Genomic DNA, 15,525 nt, shown 5'->3' with positions numbered 1-15,525 from the left:
TCTCACTATTGAATTTCATCTTGTTACTAATACTCCAGTTTACCAGGTCATCCAGATCTCCCTGAAGGATATCACGATCCTTTTCCGAATTTGCAATACCTCCCAACTTGGTGTCATCCGCAAACTTTATCAGCCCACTCCTACTCTTGGTTCCCAGGTCAGCGATAAATAGATTGAATAAAATCGGACCCAAAACCGAACCTTGAGGAACCCCACTGGTAACCCCCCTCCAACCCGACATTTCCCCCTTCAATACGACCTTCTGGAGTCTCCCCTTTAACCAGCTCCTTATCCACCTCTGGATTTTCATTTCGATCCCCATCTTTTCCAGTTTAACCAGTAATTCCTCATGCGGTACCGTATCAAACGCCTTACTGAAGTCAAGATATATTACTTTCCCCCACTTATATTTCCCCCACTTGAAACCCAAAGCAGATCTGAAATGAAGAAGGATCATGTCCCAAGGTTTTTATACATTTCCAGCAGCCTTTTGGCCTGAGAAAACAATAGGCTTAACTATCCTTCTCCTAAATACTCCCTTTTTGATCTTTGAATCAAAGCTATAGGTATAGACATGTTTGCTTACATCACAAGACCTGAACAAACATCTACTCTTCTATCTCTAACAATGCAGGCTTGCATTGCAAAGCTCTATTCATTTACATATCTTCCTAACCAGTCTTTAAAGTTCGGCCACGGGTCAGGTCAGTCTGAGAGTTAATTAACTCTTTCTGGCCCTGTGTCATCTTTCAATGAGATATTATATCACTCCTTAGACACCCAGCTCCTGCTCCTCCAGGTTCAGCCTCACAGGGGGATGCCCCAGTGACCCTCCCCACCAGCTCAGGGGCTGATTGCAGGCCGAGAGCCCTTTGGGGTTTTAATTACATGCTGATTTCACTGAAAGTTACCTGGCACTGGTGTGATTGTACATTTTTACACTAAAGCCTCCAGGGGTGAAATTGTTTGGGTCCTTCCTGCTCCTCAAACAGCATGAGTCATTTTCAGGCAAGGAAACACCCCCTTGCTGCTGCAGGCGGGGCATAGTTTGAATTCAGGAATTTGAAACAAAGCCTGTTACAAACTGCCCAGAGGGAGCCATGGCTGCAGAGAACCCCGTGGAAAGTCTCCAGGAGGAAGCGACATGTCCCGTCTGTCTGGAGTATTTCACAGCACCTGTCAGTCTGGAGTGTGGGCACAATTTCTGCAGAGCCTGCATCAGCCAGTGCTGGAAGGGATCTGACACAGCCACCTCCTGTCCTCAGTGCAGAGAAACTGTGCAACAGGGAAACCTCAGGCCCAACAGGCAGCTGGCAAATGTCGTAGAAATCGCCAAGCGGTTGAGCTTACAGGCAGCAAAAGGAGCGGGAAGGGACGGGGTGTGTGAGAGGCACCAGGAGGCTCTGAAACTGTTCTGTGAAGAGGATCAAACCCCCATCTGTGTGATCTGCAGAGAGTCCCGGGCTCACCGCGCTCACAGGGTGGTCCCCATCGAGGAGGCTGCCCAGGAGTACAAGGTAGGGAACTGCTGTGAAATTTAATGGGTTAACTTTGGGGGTTTAATGACAGGCTAATTTCACTGAGAGTTCCCTGTCACGGGTGTGACTCATCATTCAGCCTGTAAAGTCTTCATTGTATGGGAGATACCACATTGCCTGACCATTAATTTTGTTATAGCAACAAGGCAAAATATCAAATCTTGAAAACAGGATCTACACGCCCCCCTTCAGAAGCACGGCTCACTCCATACCCCCCCTCTCCATTGCTTGCTCTCCCCCACCCTCGCTCACGGTCATCGGCCTGTGGCAGGAGGTTGGGATTCAGGTGTGGGTGCGGGCTCTGGGCTGGGGCCGAGGGGTTTGCAGTCTGGGAGGGGGCTCTGGGCTGAGCCTGGGGCAGGGGATTGGGGTGCAGGAGGGGGCTCCAGGCTGGGGCAATGTTGGGGTGCAGGTGAGGGCACAGGGTGCTGGCTCTGGGAGGAGGGTCAGGGCTGGAGTAGGGGGTTGGGGTGCAGGAGGGGGTATGGGAAGCTGGCTCCAGCTGGGAGACACTGATTTACCTCAGGCGGCTCCTGGTCAGTAGTGCAGTGGGGCTAACGCAGGCTCCCTGCCTATCCCAACCCTGCGCCACTCCTGGAAGGGGTCAATGTGCCCCTGTGGCCCCTGGAGGGGAGCATGTGGCTACACACGCTGCCCCTCTCTGCAGGAACCACTCCCGCAGCTCCCATTGGCCGCAGTTCCCCATTTCTGGCCAATGGGAGCTGTGGGGATGGTCCTTGCAGGCAAGAGCCACGTGAAGAGAACGCTGCCCTCACCCCAGGCTGTGGGGACATGATGGCCCCTTCTGGGAGTGCCGCACGGCTGGGGCAGGCAGAAAGCCTGCCTGCGCTGCCGGAGATCGTGATCGACTGGGAGAATCTCCAGGATCTACTAGTCAATTGCAATTGACTGGTAGGTGATCACTGGTCTAGCTAGACAAAAGGTGGGAAGGGAAACTGAGGCACAAACTGGGGCAGTGAGTTGCACACAATCACCCAGCATGTCAGTGACAGAGCTTAGCATAGAACCCAGATGTCCTTAGACCCTGGCCAAGGCCCAAACCACTTTGCCATGCTGCCATCTTAGCATCAGCCCCACCCAGTGATGAAGTGTCTCCGTTAGGAGGGAGAGACGCCTTGATAAAGGTCCCAGGCCCACCAGGGAGAGGAGGTTTCTCACTGGGATTCTGAACTCCTGTGTTGCTCCACGAGGGATTTAACTCAGATGCTGCCGGCCTGCACTAGAGGAGATCACTGGGCTAAACGCTGTGTGGGACCCCGAGCACCTTCAGTCCGCACACAAAAGGGCTCCAGACAGCTCAGGTCCATGCCAAGTACCACTGGGATTACACTGGATTGTAGCAAAACCAACCCCAGGCTGGAGCTGACCAGTGTCAGTCTGACCTGTTCTGTTGTGTACGTGGGCAGGGACCAGCCAAAGTGGTTCCATTAGTCCAGGGTCTCAAACGCGCCTGTGAGGTTATTTTCTGTGGCCCGCGAGCTCCTCGTGGCCTCCCCCTAGTGTTTATCTAGAGCGGCTCCGGCCCCACGCGCACCAGGGGCAGGGCAGGTTCCCTTCCTGTCGTCCGGCTCTGCCCCGGCGCCGCTCCGGGAAGCGGACGGAACCTGGGGGAGCAGAGGCGCAGGGTGTGTGTGTTGCTGTTGCTTCAGGCACCACCCGCAGCAGATCCCATTGGCTGCGGTTCCCCGTTCCCAACCAATGGGAGATGTTGGGGGCAGTGCCTGAAGCAACAGCAACACACACACCCCGTGCTCCTGCTCCCGCACGTTCCAGCAGCTTCCTGGAGTGGTGCAGGGGCAGGGCAGGCAGAGCCTGCCCTTCCCCCGGTGCACGCTGGGACAGAGCCCGCCCCCCGAACTGCTCCTGCAGTCGAACCTCCTGCCCTGAGCCCCTTGCCTCATCCTGCACCCTGACCCCCTGCCACACCCCTCTTGCCCCCCAACTCCCTGCCCTGACCCCCTGCCGCACCTCGACCCCCTGCCGTACCCTGCACCCTGGCCCCCTGCCCTGAGCCCCTTGCTGCACCCCTCCTGCACCCCAGCCCCCTTCCCTGAGCTGCCTGCTGCACTCTGCACCTGACCTCCTGCCCTGAACCTCCTGCTGCACCCTTCATCCCTCCTGGACCCCACACCCCAACTCCCTGCCCTGAGCCCATGCCTCACCCCACACCCCTCCTGCACCCCCTGGGGGCTGGGAGGGGGCGGAGTTGGGGTGGGGATTTTGGGGAAGGGGTTGGAATGGGGGCAGGCAGCCTTTTGAAATCTCCCAGAATGCACTGCTTCCAGGATCTTTACCAGGGAATGGGACAGTGGGGCATCTGCCCAGGGAGCATTGCCACGGAAAGGCTTTAGGACAGTAGTAGGGCAAACCCAAAGCCATTCTTTATACAAATCTGCATCATGTCTAATTAGGGAGTTCACTGAGGCATCCCCAGAACATCGGACATGCCCACACCTGCCTGCATAGGCCCGTCCTCACTAGTATCACTCACCCTGTGTGGGCCCCACCACCGCTTTTTTCAGTGTGGCACCTGCTTGCATCATTCTGCATGAAGGTGCCACTCCCATCCTCATGGATGTCCTCCTGCATCCTTCGTCTCCTCCTCTCCCTTTTGCACCAGACAAAGCCACGTTCAGTGGCGAGTCCCAACCGGACAGGGACAGTGCTCCACAAAACTGGGATTGCGCAGCTTCAGACCAGACGAATGGCCTCCCGACATCTCATGGGGTTTGCCCTGGTGCTTAAACTAGCTCTGCCCAACCAGTGCAGTCCCCAGGGCTTCAAGAGTGAAACCCGGGTGGCTTTGAGGATTTGTATCACTTGGTTCTTTAAACCTTCTACAAAACAGGTTTATTGATTCACCAACATGTAATTCCAGTGCCCTGTTATGCTCTGTACCACTAATCAATTCACATATACCAGTAAAGCTTGGTTATAATTGAAATCTCTAATTACTAAAAACACTGAACCGGAATTGGTAATGAGTCTGAATGTGACACACTCCCAGTCTCTATTAATGAGGTTTGATCTCCTTGGTGGCCCTGATGTCACAAAGCGATTAGAATCACAGTCATCTTGGGTTTTGGGTGGAAAAACACCCACTTCTAAGCACCTCTCAACTATCCAGCTGAAACCACCCAAATAATTTCTGTTTCTTCAGGAAAGAATCCAGGCCCATTTGAAGACTCTGAGGGAAGAGAGAGAAAAGCTGCTGGGATTGAAAGCGACTGGAGAGGGGAATAGCCAGGAGTATCTGGTAGATGCCTGTTGTTATGAACCAGCAGGGACTGGTAGTGGGAGTTTTGTTTGGAGGCAGACTCCTGTGTGGCCTTCGTGAACATGGGCTTGTGCGTGTGTTTCTCCATGACCATGGATTGTTGGGTTTGATTCATGTGTAGACAAGCCCTAAGCTTCCCTTTCAATTGATGAGTAGCCTTTGTGGCTTACCCAGAAATCCCCCCAAGGGAACTGAATGTCCCTGTGAAGTGCTTGTCCACTGGGTCTAGACATTTTGTGCATTTTTAAAACGTTTGTTTCTTTTAACACTCCTGACGTCTGTCAGTGTAGTGCTGAATCCTGCATCCTGCTGTACTGGGTCTGAATTTCCATAGACCATAAATAACAGAAGATGCTGACCATGACTGACAGAGAAATTTCCCTTTCAGGGGGATACAGGGGCCAAAGGGGAAGGTGTGAGAGAATCCCCTGCCTAGTACCCAAAGGGTAGAGTCAAATGTCAGAAATTATAGGATTTTCACAGAAAATCACCCTCCTGCACACTCAGCTCTCCATGAAAAGACTCCGGGCGCCATCCATGTCCCTGACCAGCCCTTGCCGTATTTTCATATAGAGACAAACACAAATCGAGAGGCAGAAGATAGTGTCTGAAGTTCAGCAACTGCAGCAGTTCCTGGAGGAACAAGAGCGACTCCTGCTGGCCCAGCTGGAGAAGCTGGATGAGGAGATTGCGAGGATCCAGAATGAAAATGTCAGTAAACTCTCTGAGCAGATTTCCCATCTCGGTGAGCTGATCAGTGAGCTGGAGGGGAAGTGTCAGAAGCCAGCGAGTGAATTCCTACAGGTGAGACTGAATGAGAAACATAGGTGGGTGCTCCAGGACAGCCAGCTCTTCCCCTCAGTGCTACTCACGTCAGCCCTGCCGCTCAACTCCTCCCCCTTCTTCCAGCACCATCTGCCTGCTGCAATCAGCTGTTCCACTGTGTGCAGGAGATGCTGGGAGGGAGAGGGAGGAGCGGGGAGGGCATGTGCTCATGTTAGGATTCCCTCCCCACTTTGAACTCTGGGGGACAGATGTGGGGACCCACATGAAAGACCCCCTAATCTTATATTCCATCAGTTTAGGTTAAAAGCTTCCCCAAGGCACAAATTCCTTTCTTTGTCCTTGGACGGTATTGCTGCCACCACCACCAACTGATTTTAAAGAAAAATTCAGAGATGGGTCACTTGGAACCCTATTCCGCCAAAATATCCCCCCAAGCGCCTTCACCTCCTTTCCTGAGGAGCCTTGAGAATAATATACCAACCAATTGCCTTTAATGTAAGTACAGACCAGATCCTCATCTTTAGGACACTAAAATCAATCAGGTCCTTAAAAGAAGAACTTTATTATAAAGAAAAAATACAAGAATCACACCTGCAAAATCATTGATAGAAGGTAACTTTACAGGGTAATAAAAAGACTTAAAACAAAGAGGACTCCCCTCTGGACTCAGCTTCACAGTTACAAAAACAGGAATAAAACTACCTCTTAGCATAGGGAAAATTCACAAGCTAAAACAAAAAAATAAGCTAACGCATTTCCTTGCCTTAGTTGGAATTTTCGTAATCTTAGATGGATCATTTCAGGTAGGTTTTCAGGAGATGTTGTAGCTGCTTGGTCTATCTCTCGATCAGGAGAGGAAACAAACAAACAGAGCCCAAACAAAACCTCCCACAATCCACCAGATTTGAAAGTATCTTCTTTCCTTATCGGTCCTTCTGGTCAGGAACCAACCAGGTTATCTGATCTTCTTAACCCCTTAGAGGTAAAGCAATTCAGTACAGCTGCAAGGAGGTATTTTATGTTACTCTTTCCTTAATATTTATGGTAGCTCACAAGAGGAGGTGAGGAAGAGACAGTGTGGAGGTTGAGTGGGAGTGGGAGGAGTTGGGTTGGGGTGTGGCATTGGAGAAAGGTTTGGAGTAGGGGTGAGGCATGGGGTTGAGCACCCCCAGGAACAATTGGAAACCGGCACTCATCATTAGAAACATGCCAGAGCCCCACAGAGGGAGGAACGGGCTGCTGAATCATAAGCACTGGAGTCCAGCAGCCGGAGATCTCAGTGTAACTCGGCATGTGCATTGCTGACATCTGAGCGAGTATTATTCTTAGCAGAGTCACAGAGATATGAAAGATGGAAAAGCCCCATTAGCTCAGGGAATCAATGGCCCTGGGGCCTGGGCAGGGTCTCTTCCTCCATACTTCCTAAATCCCTTCCCTGGAATCCCGTGTGTGTGTGTGTCAGAGAGGACTGAAATTCTTTTGTCTCTCTTTCCTCTAGGATATCAGAACCACCTTGAGCAGGTATGTGGCTCCCTCGCACTCCACAATGCTGGGAAAGAGCTTGATGATGAGGGTAGCACCGCATCTCCCCGGGGCTCTACAGCAAAATGTGTGGGGAGATCACGTGTTGGATACAAATCTCTCTGATCAGCTCCATCCTGGGGTGCTAACTCTTGTACAGAAGACTCTGGAATTCTCCAGTTAGTGGGAAGGACTGACCTCAAGTATTTTGTAGAGATGTCACATCCCTGGGGGACTGGCTGCCTCAGGATTGTGGAGATGGACTATGGGCCTGTCACTGCTGGGTCCTGGTCACTATTCAGCCCAGGGCAGTAGTTTTCAAGAGCCTTTCCCCATCTCGGGGCTGTTTGGAGACCTGTGAGAAATGAGCTGGGGAGGGGGGAGTTGGTGTCTCAGTCTAGTTCCTAGAGGGCAGATTTCTACAGCACTTCACCTGAGAACCTCCTGACCCTCAGAGCATGGAGACCAAGGAGTGAATTGGCCATGGAGACTCAGTTCCCCTTTTGTCCCCAGAGCTGGTCTCTCCAGACCAGAGTTGAAGAATATTAATGACCTTTGAAGGGAAGGTTGCTTGGCCCTGAGTTGTGTTGCTCTGAGGCTGGGAGAAGTTGAGGAATTCTTACTCCAGGCCCATGAGAGCAGCGACTCACTAGCCAGAACTTATAATAAGTCACACAGTAAAATATAATCACGTGAAATTGTTTCCCTCCAGGTGTGAGAAGGGGAAGTTCCAGCAGCCAGAGGAGATTTCTCCTGAACTGGAAGAGCGAGTCAGTGGTTTCTGCCAGAAAACGATTGTGCTAATGGAGATTCTGGGGAAGTTCAAAGGTACCTAGAAGGGATCTAGGAATGGAAATTGGGATAAGCCTCTGAGAAGAGAATGGTGCTGATCAATTGGTTCACACTTAGATGATGCTGTTAAATTAAGAAATGACTCAAAGACTTTAAGGCCAGAAGGGACCATCATGTTCATCCAGTCTGACCAACTGCACATTGCAGGCCACAGAATCTCACCCACTCACTCCTGCAATTGACCCCTAACCTCTGGCCAAGTTACTGAAGTCCTTAAATCATTATTTTAAAACTTCAAGTGTAACTGGTTGAGCACTGAGCAGTGCGGCACCTCCTGCTGGTCAGTCAGGGAATTAGCTTTCCCGCTCCAGAGCGCCCACTGCTGGCCAGTGTCTCTCCTGCCTCAGGCCTCTCCATGTCCCTCCTGGACCCCAGTGCCCCTTACCTTGGGGTTCTGCCCACAGCAGTACCCCCACACTCTGGGTCTCCTCTCCCAGGGGCATCCCAACCCTCTATACCCACCTTGCCTCAGTGGTTACTGCGAGTCATCTAGCCCCCTTTCTCTGGGGCAGCCTGCAGTCCACAATGTCCACTCATCATTAGCAAAGGGGTTGGACCTACTGCCTTTTTAACTCTGGTACCATCCCTGGCCCTTAACAAGGCCTCAGCCTGGGGACTTGCCAGGCCAGAGCTCCCCAGCTCTGCATGCCCAGCCCCAGCCCTGCTCTGTGTAAGGTACCCTGTGCTCCCAGGCAGCCCTGCAGTGAGACTCTTGCCTGCCTAGCTCCCAGCCCTTTGATCAGGGCCAGTTGTGACCTAATTGGGTGTGGCCCCAGCTGTGGCTGCCTCCCCAGTCTGCTGATCACAGCTGCTTTTCACCTTTTACCTCCTTTTATCCCAGGAACAGGGTAACTGCCCCACTACACATGTTACAGAGAATACACCATTGACCCTAGTTTCAAACTGCAACTGACCCATGCCCCAGGCTGCAGAGGAAGGAAGGAAAAAAATCCCCAGGCTCTCTGTCAATCTGACTTTGGGGGAAATTCCTTCCCGACCCCAGATATGATGGTCAGTTGGATACCGAGTATTTTGGCAAAACCCAACAGCCAGACACGTGGCAAAGAACTCACTACAGCTCGGAGCCCTCCCCGTCTACTGCTCCATCACCAGCCATGGGGCACATTTCTCAAAGGCGGATCCAGCCCATCACTGAGCTCTGGTCCCATTTGCAGCTAGTTTCTGCCAAATGGGCTATAGGGAAGGAGAAAGCCCCTCCCCCACAATCAGGGATCCCTCCAACACAGGCACCTCTTGTGCCTCCTCCCCAGCAGCTACAGGCACAAGGCTTGTTCCTGAGAGGGCTGGGAATGGGGTGGGGGTGGTGAGGGCAGGTGGAAGACGGAGGGGGGTGGATGAGGGATAGAGTGCCACGGGCCATGTAAAGCTGGGCCTCAGACACTGCACAGTGGCCTAAACACACGGAGGCCATTGTCATAGGGATGTAGCTCTGGCTGGCTTCAGAACTTCCTCTGCTTGTGCCAAGGTCTGCACTGGCCCCTGCAGGCACTGAATAGTGGAGTCACAAATGGCCCCTCCCCTCTCTCCTTTTGTGGGTACAAGGGTGAATCTGGTCCATGGAACCAGCCTTCCTCTGCCTCAGTGTCCACATGGATACAATGATTTTATTATTATTCCTATTTCTGCCTATGGATGACAAGGCCCCATCATGCTCCTCTCTGTGGAGACACTGAGACCCAACAGCTCACAGTTAGAGCCAGGATTTCACAAACTCTGAACATCCCGTTAGTGTCAAAGGGACCATAGTGGGTAAAGTTACTTTTATGCCAAAATCTTTGCAGGCTCTGGGTCTAGTTTACGACAAAAGGCAGTAAGTGAATGAGACAAACCAACTGGAGTCTGAAGGGAGGGAATGGATGAGGAGGGAAAAGTAAATCTCTTACAGATTGTGTGTCCTGGGATAGTTGTGAGGCTGCAAGGATGCTGGCTCCATTGCTGAGAGATGCCTGATTGAGAGGGGAAATAGGTTTCAGACCTTTTTATATTAAATATCTGAGTGTGTCTCTGGGCCTCTCTGTCTGTTTCTCTGTCATAATTATAAAACAGTTTCAGAGTGGGGATGCTCTTATGAACATGAAAGTCTGAAATCTCACCTCTCTTCTCCTTTTTCCCCCAAGATACTCTGCCGTCTGAACTGGAAAGAAAAAGAGGAGAATTCTTTGGAGCACACAGACAGGGTGAGTCTGCAGGTGAAGATTGCCTTTAAATTATGAGAAAATTCCAGAGAAAACATCTTCATGAGATTGTAGCTAAAGTTACCAACGAAACTGACAGTGACAATGACACATACAGCCTAAAAATAACACATTAAACTGTAAGGCAATCCAGGAGCCCATGTCTCCCCACCCCCACTTTTAAAGATGGGATGACCAGAACACTTTTTAGCATGGGCATAGTTTGGGGAAAGAGGGCCATATTGCCTTGGGCAGGTGTGGAGCATCGCAGGCAGTATCTATGCTTAGGGCAGGGCAGCTGAGCAGCTCCTATCTATTGTGATAAACTCAGGACAGACAGTTGCAAGGGGGATAAGAGTCAGTCCCAGAGGGTTAAAAGGCCCTCCTCCTTATCAACTGGGAGGCAACTACAGGTCAATCGGGTTCAGCTGAGAAAGGGTTACCAAGGTAGCAAATTAGAATCAGCTGAGGGGGAGCAGAGGGAGAAGGAGCCTGGCTGCCAGGAGTGGTGGAGTAGCAAGGCAGCGAGCCTCCCCAGGGGGACTGGCAGTACGCTCTCCTACAAGGCAGGGTAAAAATACTTTAAACAAGACTACTGGTGGAGAGACAGGGAACAGACTTCCCCTGAGTCCTAAGGGGGACTGCATTACCCAAGCCTGTCTCACCAGGGCTAAAAACAGCAGAGGCTGAGGAGACTGAGAAGGTAGTTTGCCGCACTATATAGTGCAGTGTGTGCCCATGGTACCAATCTCTTCCTGGTGCTGGCCTCTCTCAATGGCCCCACCCCTGCTCCTCTTTCCCTGAGGCCCTGGCCAGGCCAGAAGCCAGAACCAGGCCCCCATCCAGGGACTGCACTGGGAAGCCCTGGATCCTCCACCTGCCCAGTGTGGTGCACCCCGGGGAGTGGGGACATGGGCTGGGGACTGCTGCCAAAGGCCCATGGACCCATGTCCAGGGCAGGTGGAGTGTCAGGGGCTCTCCATAGCGGGCAAGTCCCCCAGCCTGGCCAGGGGGCAGGGCCTCAGTCAGGGCCATGGAGCAGGCGGGGACACAAAAACAGTCCTGACACCACCCTTAGTGCTGAGTTCATGCCCATTCTGATGAACAGAAACACTCTTAACTGATTTCAGAGTAGCAGCCATGTTAGTCTGTATCCGCAAAAAGAACAGGAGTACTTGTGGCACCTTAAAGACTAACACATTTATTTTAGCATGAGCTTTCGTGAGCTGCAGCTCACTTCTTCGGATGCATAGAATGGAACACACAGACAGGGGAAATTTATACATACAGAGAACATGAAAAGGTGGAAGTATGCATACCAACAGGCAGAGTCTAATCAATTGAGATGAGCTATCGTTAGCAGGAGGAAAAAAAACCTTTTGAAGTGATAATTAAGATGGCCCATAGAAGGTGTGAGGAGAACTTAACATAGGGAAATAGATTCAATTGGTGTAATGACTCAACCATTCCCAGTCTTTGTTTAGGCCACAGTTAATAGTATCTAGTTTGCATATTAATTCAAGTTCAGCAGTTTCTCTTTGGAGTCTGTTTTTGAAGTTTTTTTGTTGCAAAATTGCCACCTTCAAGTCTGTCACTGAGTGGTTAGAGAGGTTGAAGTGTTCTCCCACTGGATTTTGAATGTTATGATTCCTGATGTCAGATTTGTGTCCATTTATTCTTTTGCGTAGAGACTGTCCGGTTTGGCCAATGTACATGGCAGAGGGGCATTGCTGGCACATGATGGCGTATATCACGTTGGTAGATGTGCAGGTGTACGAGCCCCTGATGGCGTGTCTGATGTGATTAGGTCCTATGATGGTGTCACTTGAATGGATATGTGGACAGAGCTGGCATCGGGCTTTGTTGCAAGGATAGGTTCCTGGGTTAGTGTTTATGTTGTATGGTGTGCGCTGAACGCCTCCCCGAGTGTTGCGCCGCCCAAGCCCTCTGCCCCCCCCGAGCATCGCATCGCGCCGCCCAAGTCCCCGCCCCCCCGAGCGTCATGTCGTGCCACCCAAGTCCTGCCCCCTGCCCCCTAGCGCGGCCCGGCCAAACCAAAAAAACCAAAAACAAACCCTGATCGCCGCCCCCTCCCAAGGTGCCACCCCAAGCACATGCTTGGTGAGCTGGTGTCTGGAGCCGGCCCTGGCTCGGGGGGGTGGGGACTTGGGCAGCGCAATGCGGTGCTCGGGAGGGGTGGGGGGCTAGGGCAGCACGGCGCTGGGATGGGGACGGGGACTAAGGCAGTGTGACGTGACGCTCAGGTGGGGGCGGGGACTTGGGCGGTGCGACGCTCGGGGAGGGGTTTGGCGGCACTCTTTTTGTTTGCTTGGGGCGGCATAAATGTTAGAGCTGGCCCTGCTGCCACATCCCCATCACTCTTCTCCAACATCCTGCCTTTCCTTTGGGCAGGGCTGGGCTCCCCCATTGGAGCTGCTCACTGCTTCCTGGATTGGGGAGATGCTCTTCCTGTGAGAGTGTCAGCTCCTCCTTTCTCTCTAGGCTGGAGATGGTGCTACCACCTACTGTATGGTTTTAAGCGGCTCTTATCCATTGCTGCACCTTCATCTCTGTTCCCTGGCCTGGGAGTGGAGGCTGCATTAGGGGAGGGAGCTTCCCTCTGGGGTTTAAAGCTGGTACCTGCCACTTCTGCTCCCTCAGTAAAAGCTTCTGACGCCTTCCTGGCTGTGTCTGTGCTGCTGGGAATGGGGCAGCACCAGCAGCAGGATGTGGGAGCTGAAGCCTCTGTGATAAATGAGAAACTAATGTAGTGGGACCCATACAAACACTGAGGAGCTGCAGTGACGTCTCTGCTCAGTCTCAGGTGCCCAGGACAGAGGCAGCTCCCTGGGATCCGAGACTGTCCCAGCCAGAACGGGGCTGCTGGGGAGTGTGAGAAATGGCCCCAGACTCCCCCAGGGCTAAGCTCTGCCCCTAACGCTCTGATTCTCTCTCCAGTGAATGTGACTCTGGATCCAGACACGGCTCATCCCGACCTCGTCCTGTCTGAGGATCGGAAAAGTGTGAGATGGGCAGACACACGGCAGCAACTGCCCAACAACCCTGAGAGATTTGACACTGAGCTCTGTGTGCTGGGCTGTGAGGGATTCACCTCGGGGAGACATTGCTGGGAGGTGGAGGTGGGGGCTGGGCAATACTGGGCTGTGGGGGTGGCCAGAGAGTCTGTGGGGAGGAAGGGAGAGATCAGCCATAGCCCTGAGGGGGGGATCTGGGCTGTGGAGCGGGACTGGTGGACGGACCAGTTCCGGGCTCTCACCTCCCCTGTGATCCCCCTGCCCCTGAGCCGGGTCCCCAGCAGGATCCGGGTTTGTCTGGACTGTGACCGGGGGCAGGTGACATTTATCGATGCTGGTGACGAGGCCCCGATCTTCACTTTCCCGCCGGGCTCCGTCCCTGGGGGGAGAATCCGACCCTGGCTCGGGGTGGGGACATGGGGATCCCAGCTCAGACTGTGTCCCTGAGACACACAGTTGAGGGGGGAAATGGAACTCAACCTCTCTTGCCTCACACACCCCAGTCTCTATGACCTTGGAGGACTCCCATCTACCCAACCTCTGGCGCCTCATCTCTATGGCCCCTGGAAGTCCCTCCCCATCCCTCTCGGCAGCCCCGGGGATGAGAGGGGGGAAGAACCTCTGAAGCTGCAGGAGGGGCAGAGGGGCTCTGAGGGGCAGAGCTGGGGGCTGGGCAGGGGGCAGAACTAACAGCCGGGCTGGGGACAGGCGAAGGTGGGGGTGGCAGGGACACACAGCATGAATCAATCAGGGTTGGGGGGGTGGGGAGAAGCAGCAGCAGCAGCAGGGAGTGTTTTGTACAGTTCTGTGGGATTAGATCTCATGGGGGTCTCGCTGCCAGAGCTCCTGCCACTGTTCTCAGTAGCTGGGGATCTCCTTGCCGTGCTGTGGTTATTAAAGCTCCTTCTCAGCTCCTTTTACTTTGCTACTTTCCAGCAACTTACTGTAAATAAAACATTACAAACAATTCTTCTTGTTTCTTCCACTTTAATATTCCAGCTGCAAGGAATATTGAGCCTCTGGGAAGAGAGTTTGGATTTTACTGTGTGATGTGTCACTCTCCGGCCTGTGCTCTGTCTCTGTCCTGTGCACACCCATGTCAATCAGGAATTGCTCACCTGTGCTCTGCAGAGAGGTCACTGGTTGCACAGGGTGCAGTCCATGAAGGGACTTGGGTGCTGCAGTGCTGAGTGTCACAGTGAGTAATTTTTAGGCTGCAAGAAAATCACAGGAACAGCAGCACTGTGACCCTCAGAGCTGAGTCAGGGATCTAGAACTCCCTAGACAATGCCAGGGCGACACAGGCACCTCACAATGCAATTCACAAAAGCCACCTCAGTAGGCGGGGAGCCATGTAAGACAGCCAATGGGAGATGCCGACAAGGGGGGAAGGGGTGTCCTAAGCCACACCCCTCTCACGGATAGGTGCCTAAATCTGGGCTGCAGAGGAGTGTCTGTCTCTGCTTAGCAACCCACAAACAGGAACCCACCGTCATGGGCGCCAGGTTATATGGGCGCCAGGTGCCCCAGCACCAGGAATATTCAGGGCTGGGGGGTGTGCTCCACGAATATCTGGAGCTGGATTTCTCCCCTGGCCCTGCCTGAGAGTCTCACTTCCTCACATGCTTCCAGGAGCTGGGGCTTCATCAAACACACCAAATATCACAAGACTCATGATAAAGTCATGAAAGATGGAGATCCTACAGTCGCTTTGCACTGAGACATGCAGCGTTAGTGTAAATGAGAATCAGGTCTTGAAAACACTCGTTCCAGTTTAACCAAGCTTTTAGCCTGAGAGTTTATCATCACCAGGCCTGGAAGAATTAGATTTTATTCATAAATCTTGGCCAACGTAGTGTAACTTTAGCGCCCTCGTGGCCAAAATGGAGTCTGCTCTGCAGGCAGCTCTGGCCAAGAGACAGCGCACGCAGGAATGCAGCAGGAGAAATCCCTTCCACCCCAGGGGCACCTGTTCCAAACCCCCCAGAGTGACCACACCCACCCACAGGAAAAGTACAATGGATAGAACAAAGGGAGATATTTATTTACAGAGGGCTGGGAGGAGAAAAACAACAAGGGGAAATATAGGGGGAGCAGTAAAACAGGGTTGCATTCAAACCAAGGCCCCACGGGCCCAGTGGTAGCACAGTCTGGAAGGGCAGACACTGAGCAATGCGTCTGTGCACACAGTTCAGGAGGCCTGAGCAAAGTTCCAGTCCGGTGGTGAGTCTTGGGTGCTCCTGGTCATCTTCGGCGCCAGTGAACTCTCCCCAGCAAACCCCTCCGGTGCCCTCTTCTTC

The 15,525-nt window shown here is 52.8% G+C and overlaps 1 protein-coding gene across 1 annotated transcript; it reads left to right on the top strand.

Annotated features, from left to right (window-relative positions):
- Positions 1 to 1,007: 1,007 nt before the first annotated feature.
- Positions 1,008 to 13,630, top strand: LOC120383948 (zinc finger protein RFP-like; the record flags this gene model as incomplete). Its single annotated transcript, XM_039502275.1, has 7 exons — positions 1,008 to 1,517; positions 4,720 to 4,815; positions 5,410 to 5,640; positions 7,121 to 7,143; positions 7,856 to 7,971; positions 10,134 to 10,193; positions 13,149 to 13,630. Coding segments are annotated over exons 1-7 (1,425 nt in total), but the record flags the coding sequence as incomplete, so codon positions are not given.
- Between the last annotated feature and the right edge of the window lie 1,895 nt (positions 13,631 to 15,525).

Source organism: Mauremys reevesii, linkage group 15 (genome assembly GCF_016161935.1).
Source record: "Mauremys reevesii isolate NIE-2019 linkage group 15, ASM1616193v1, whole genome shotgun sequence".
In the NCBI taxonomy this organism is placed as follows: domain Eukaryota; kingdom Metazoa; phylum Chordata; order Testudines; family Geoemydidae; genus Mauremys; species Mauremys reevesii.
This window is presented reverse-complemented; position numbering and strand designations above follow the sequence as displayed.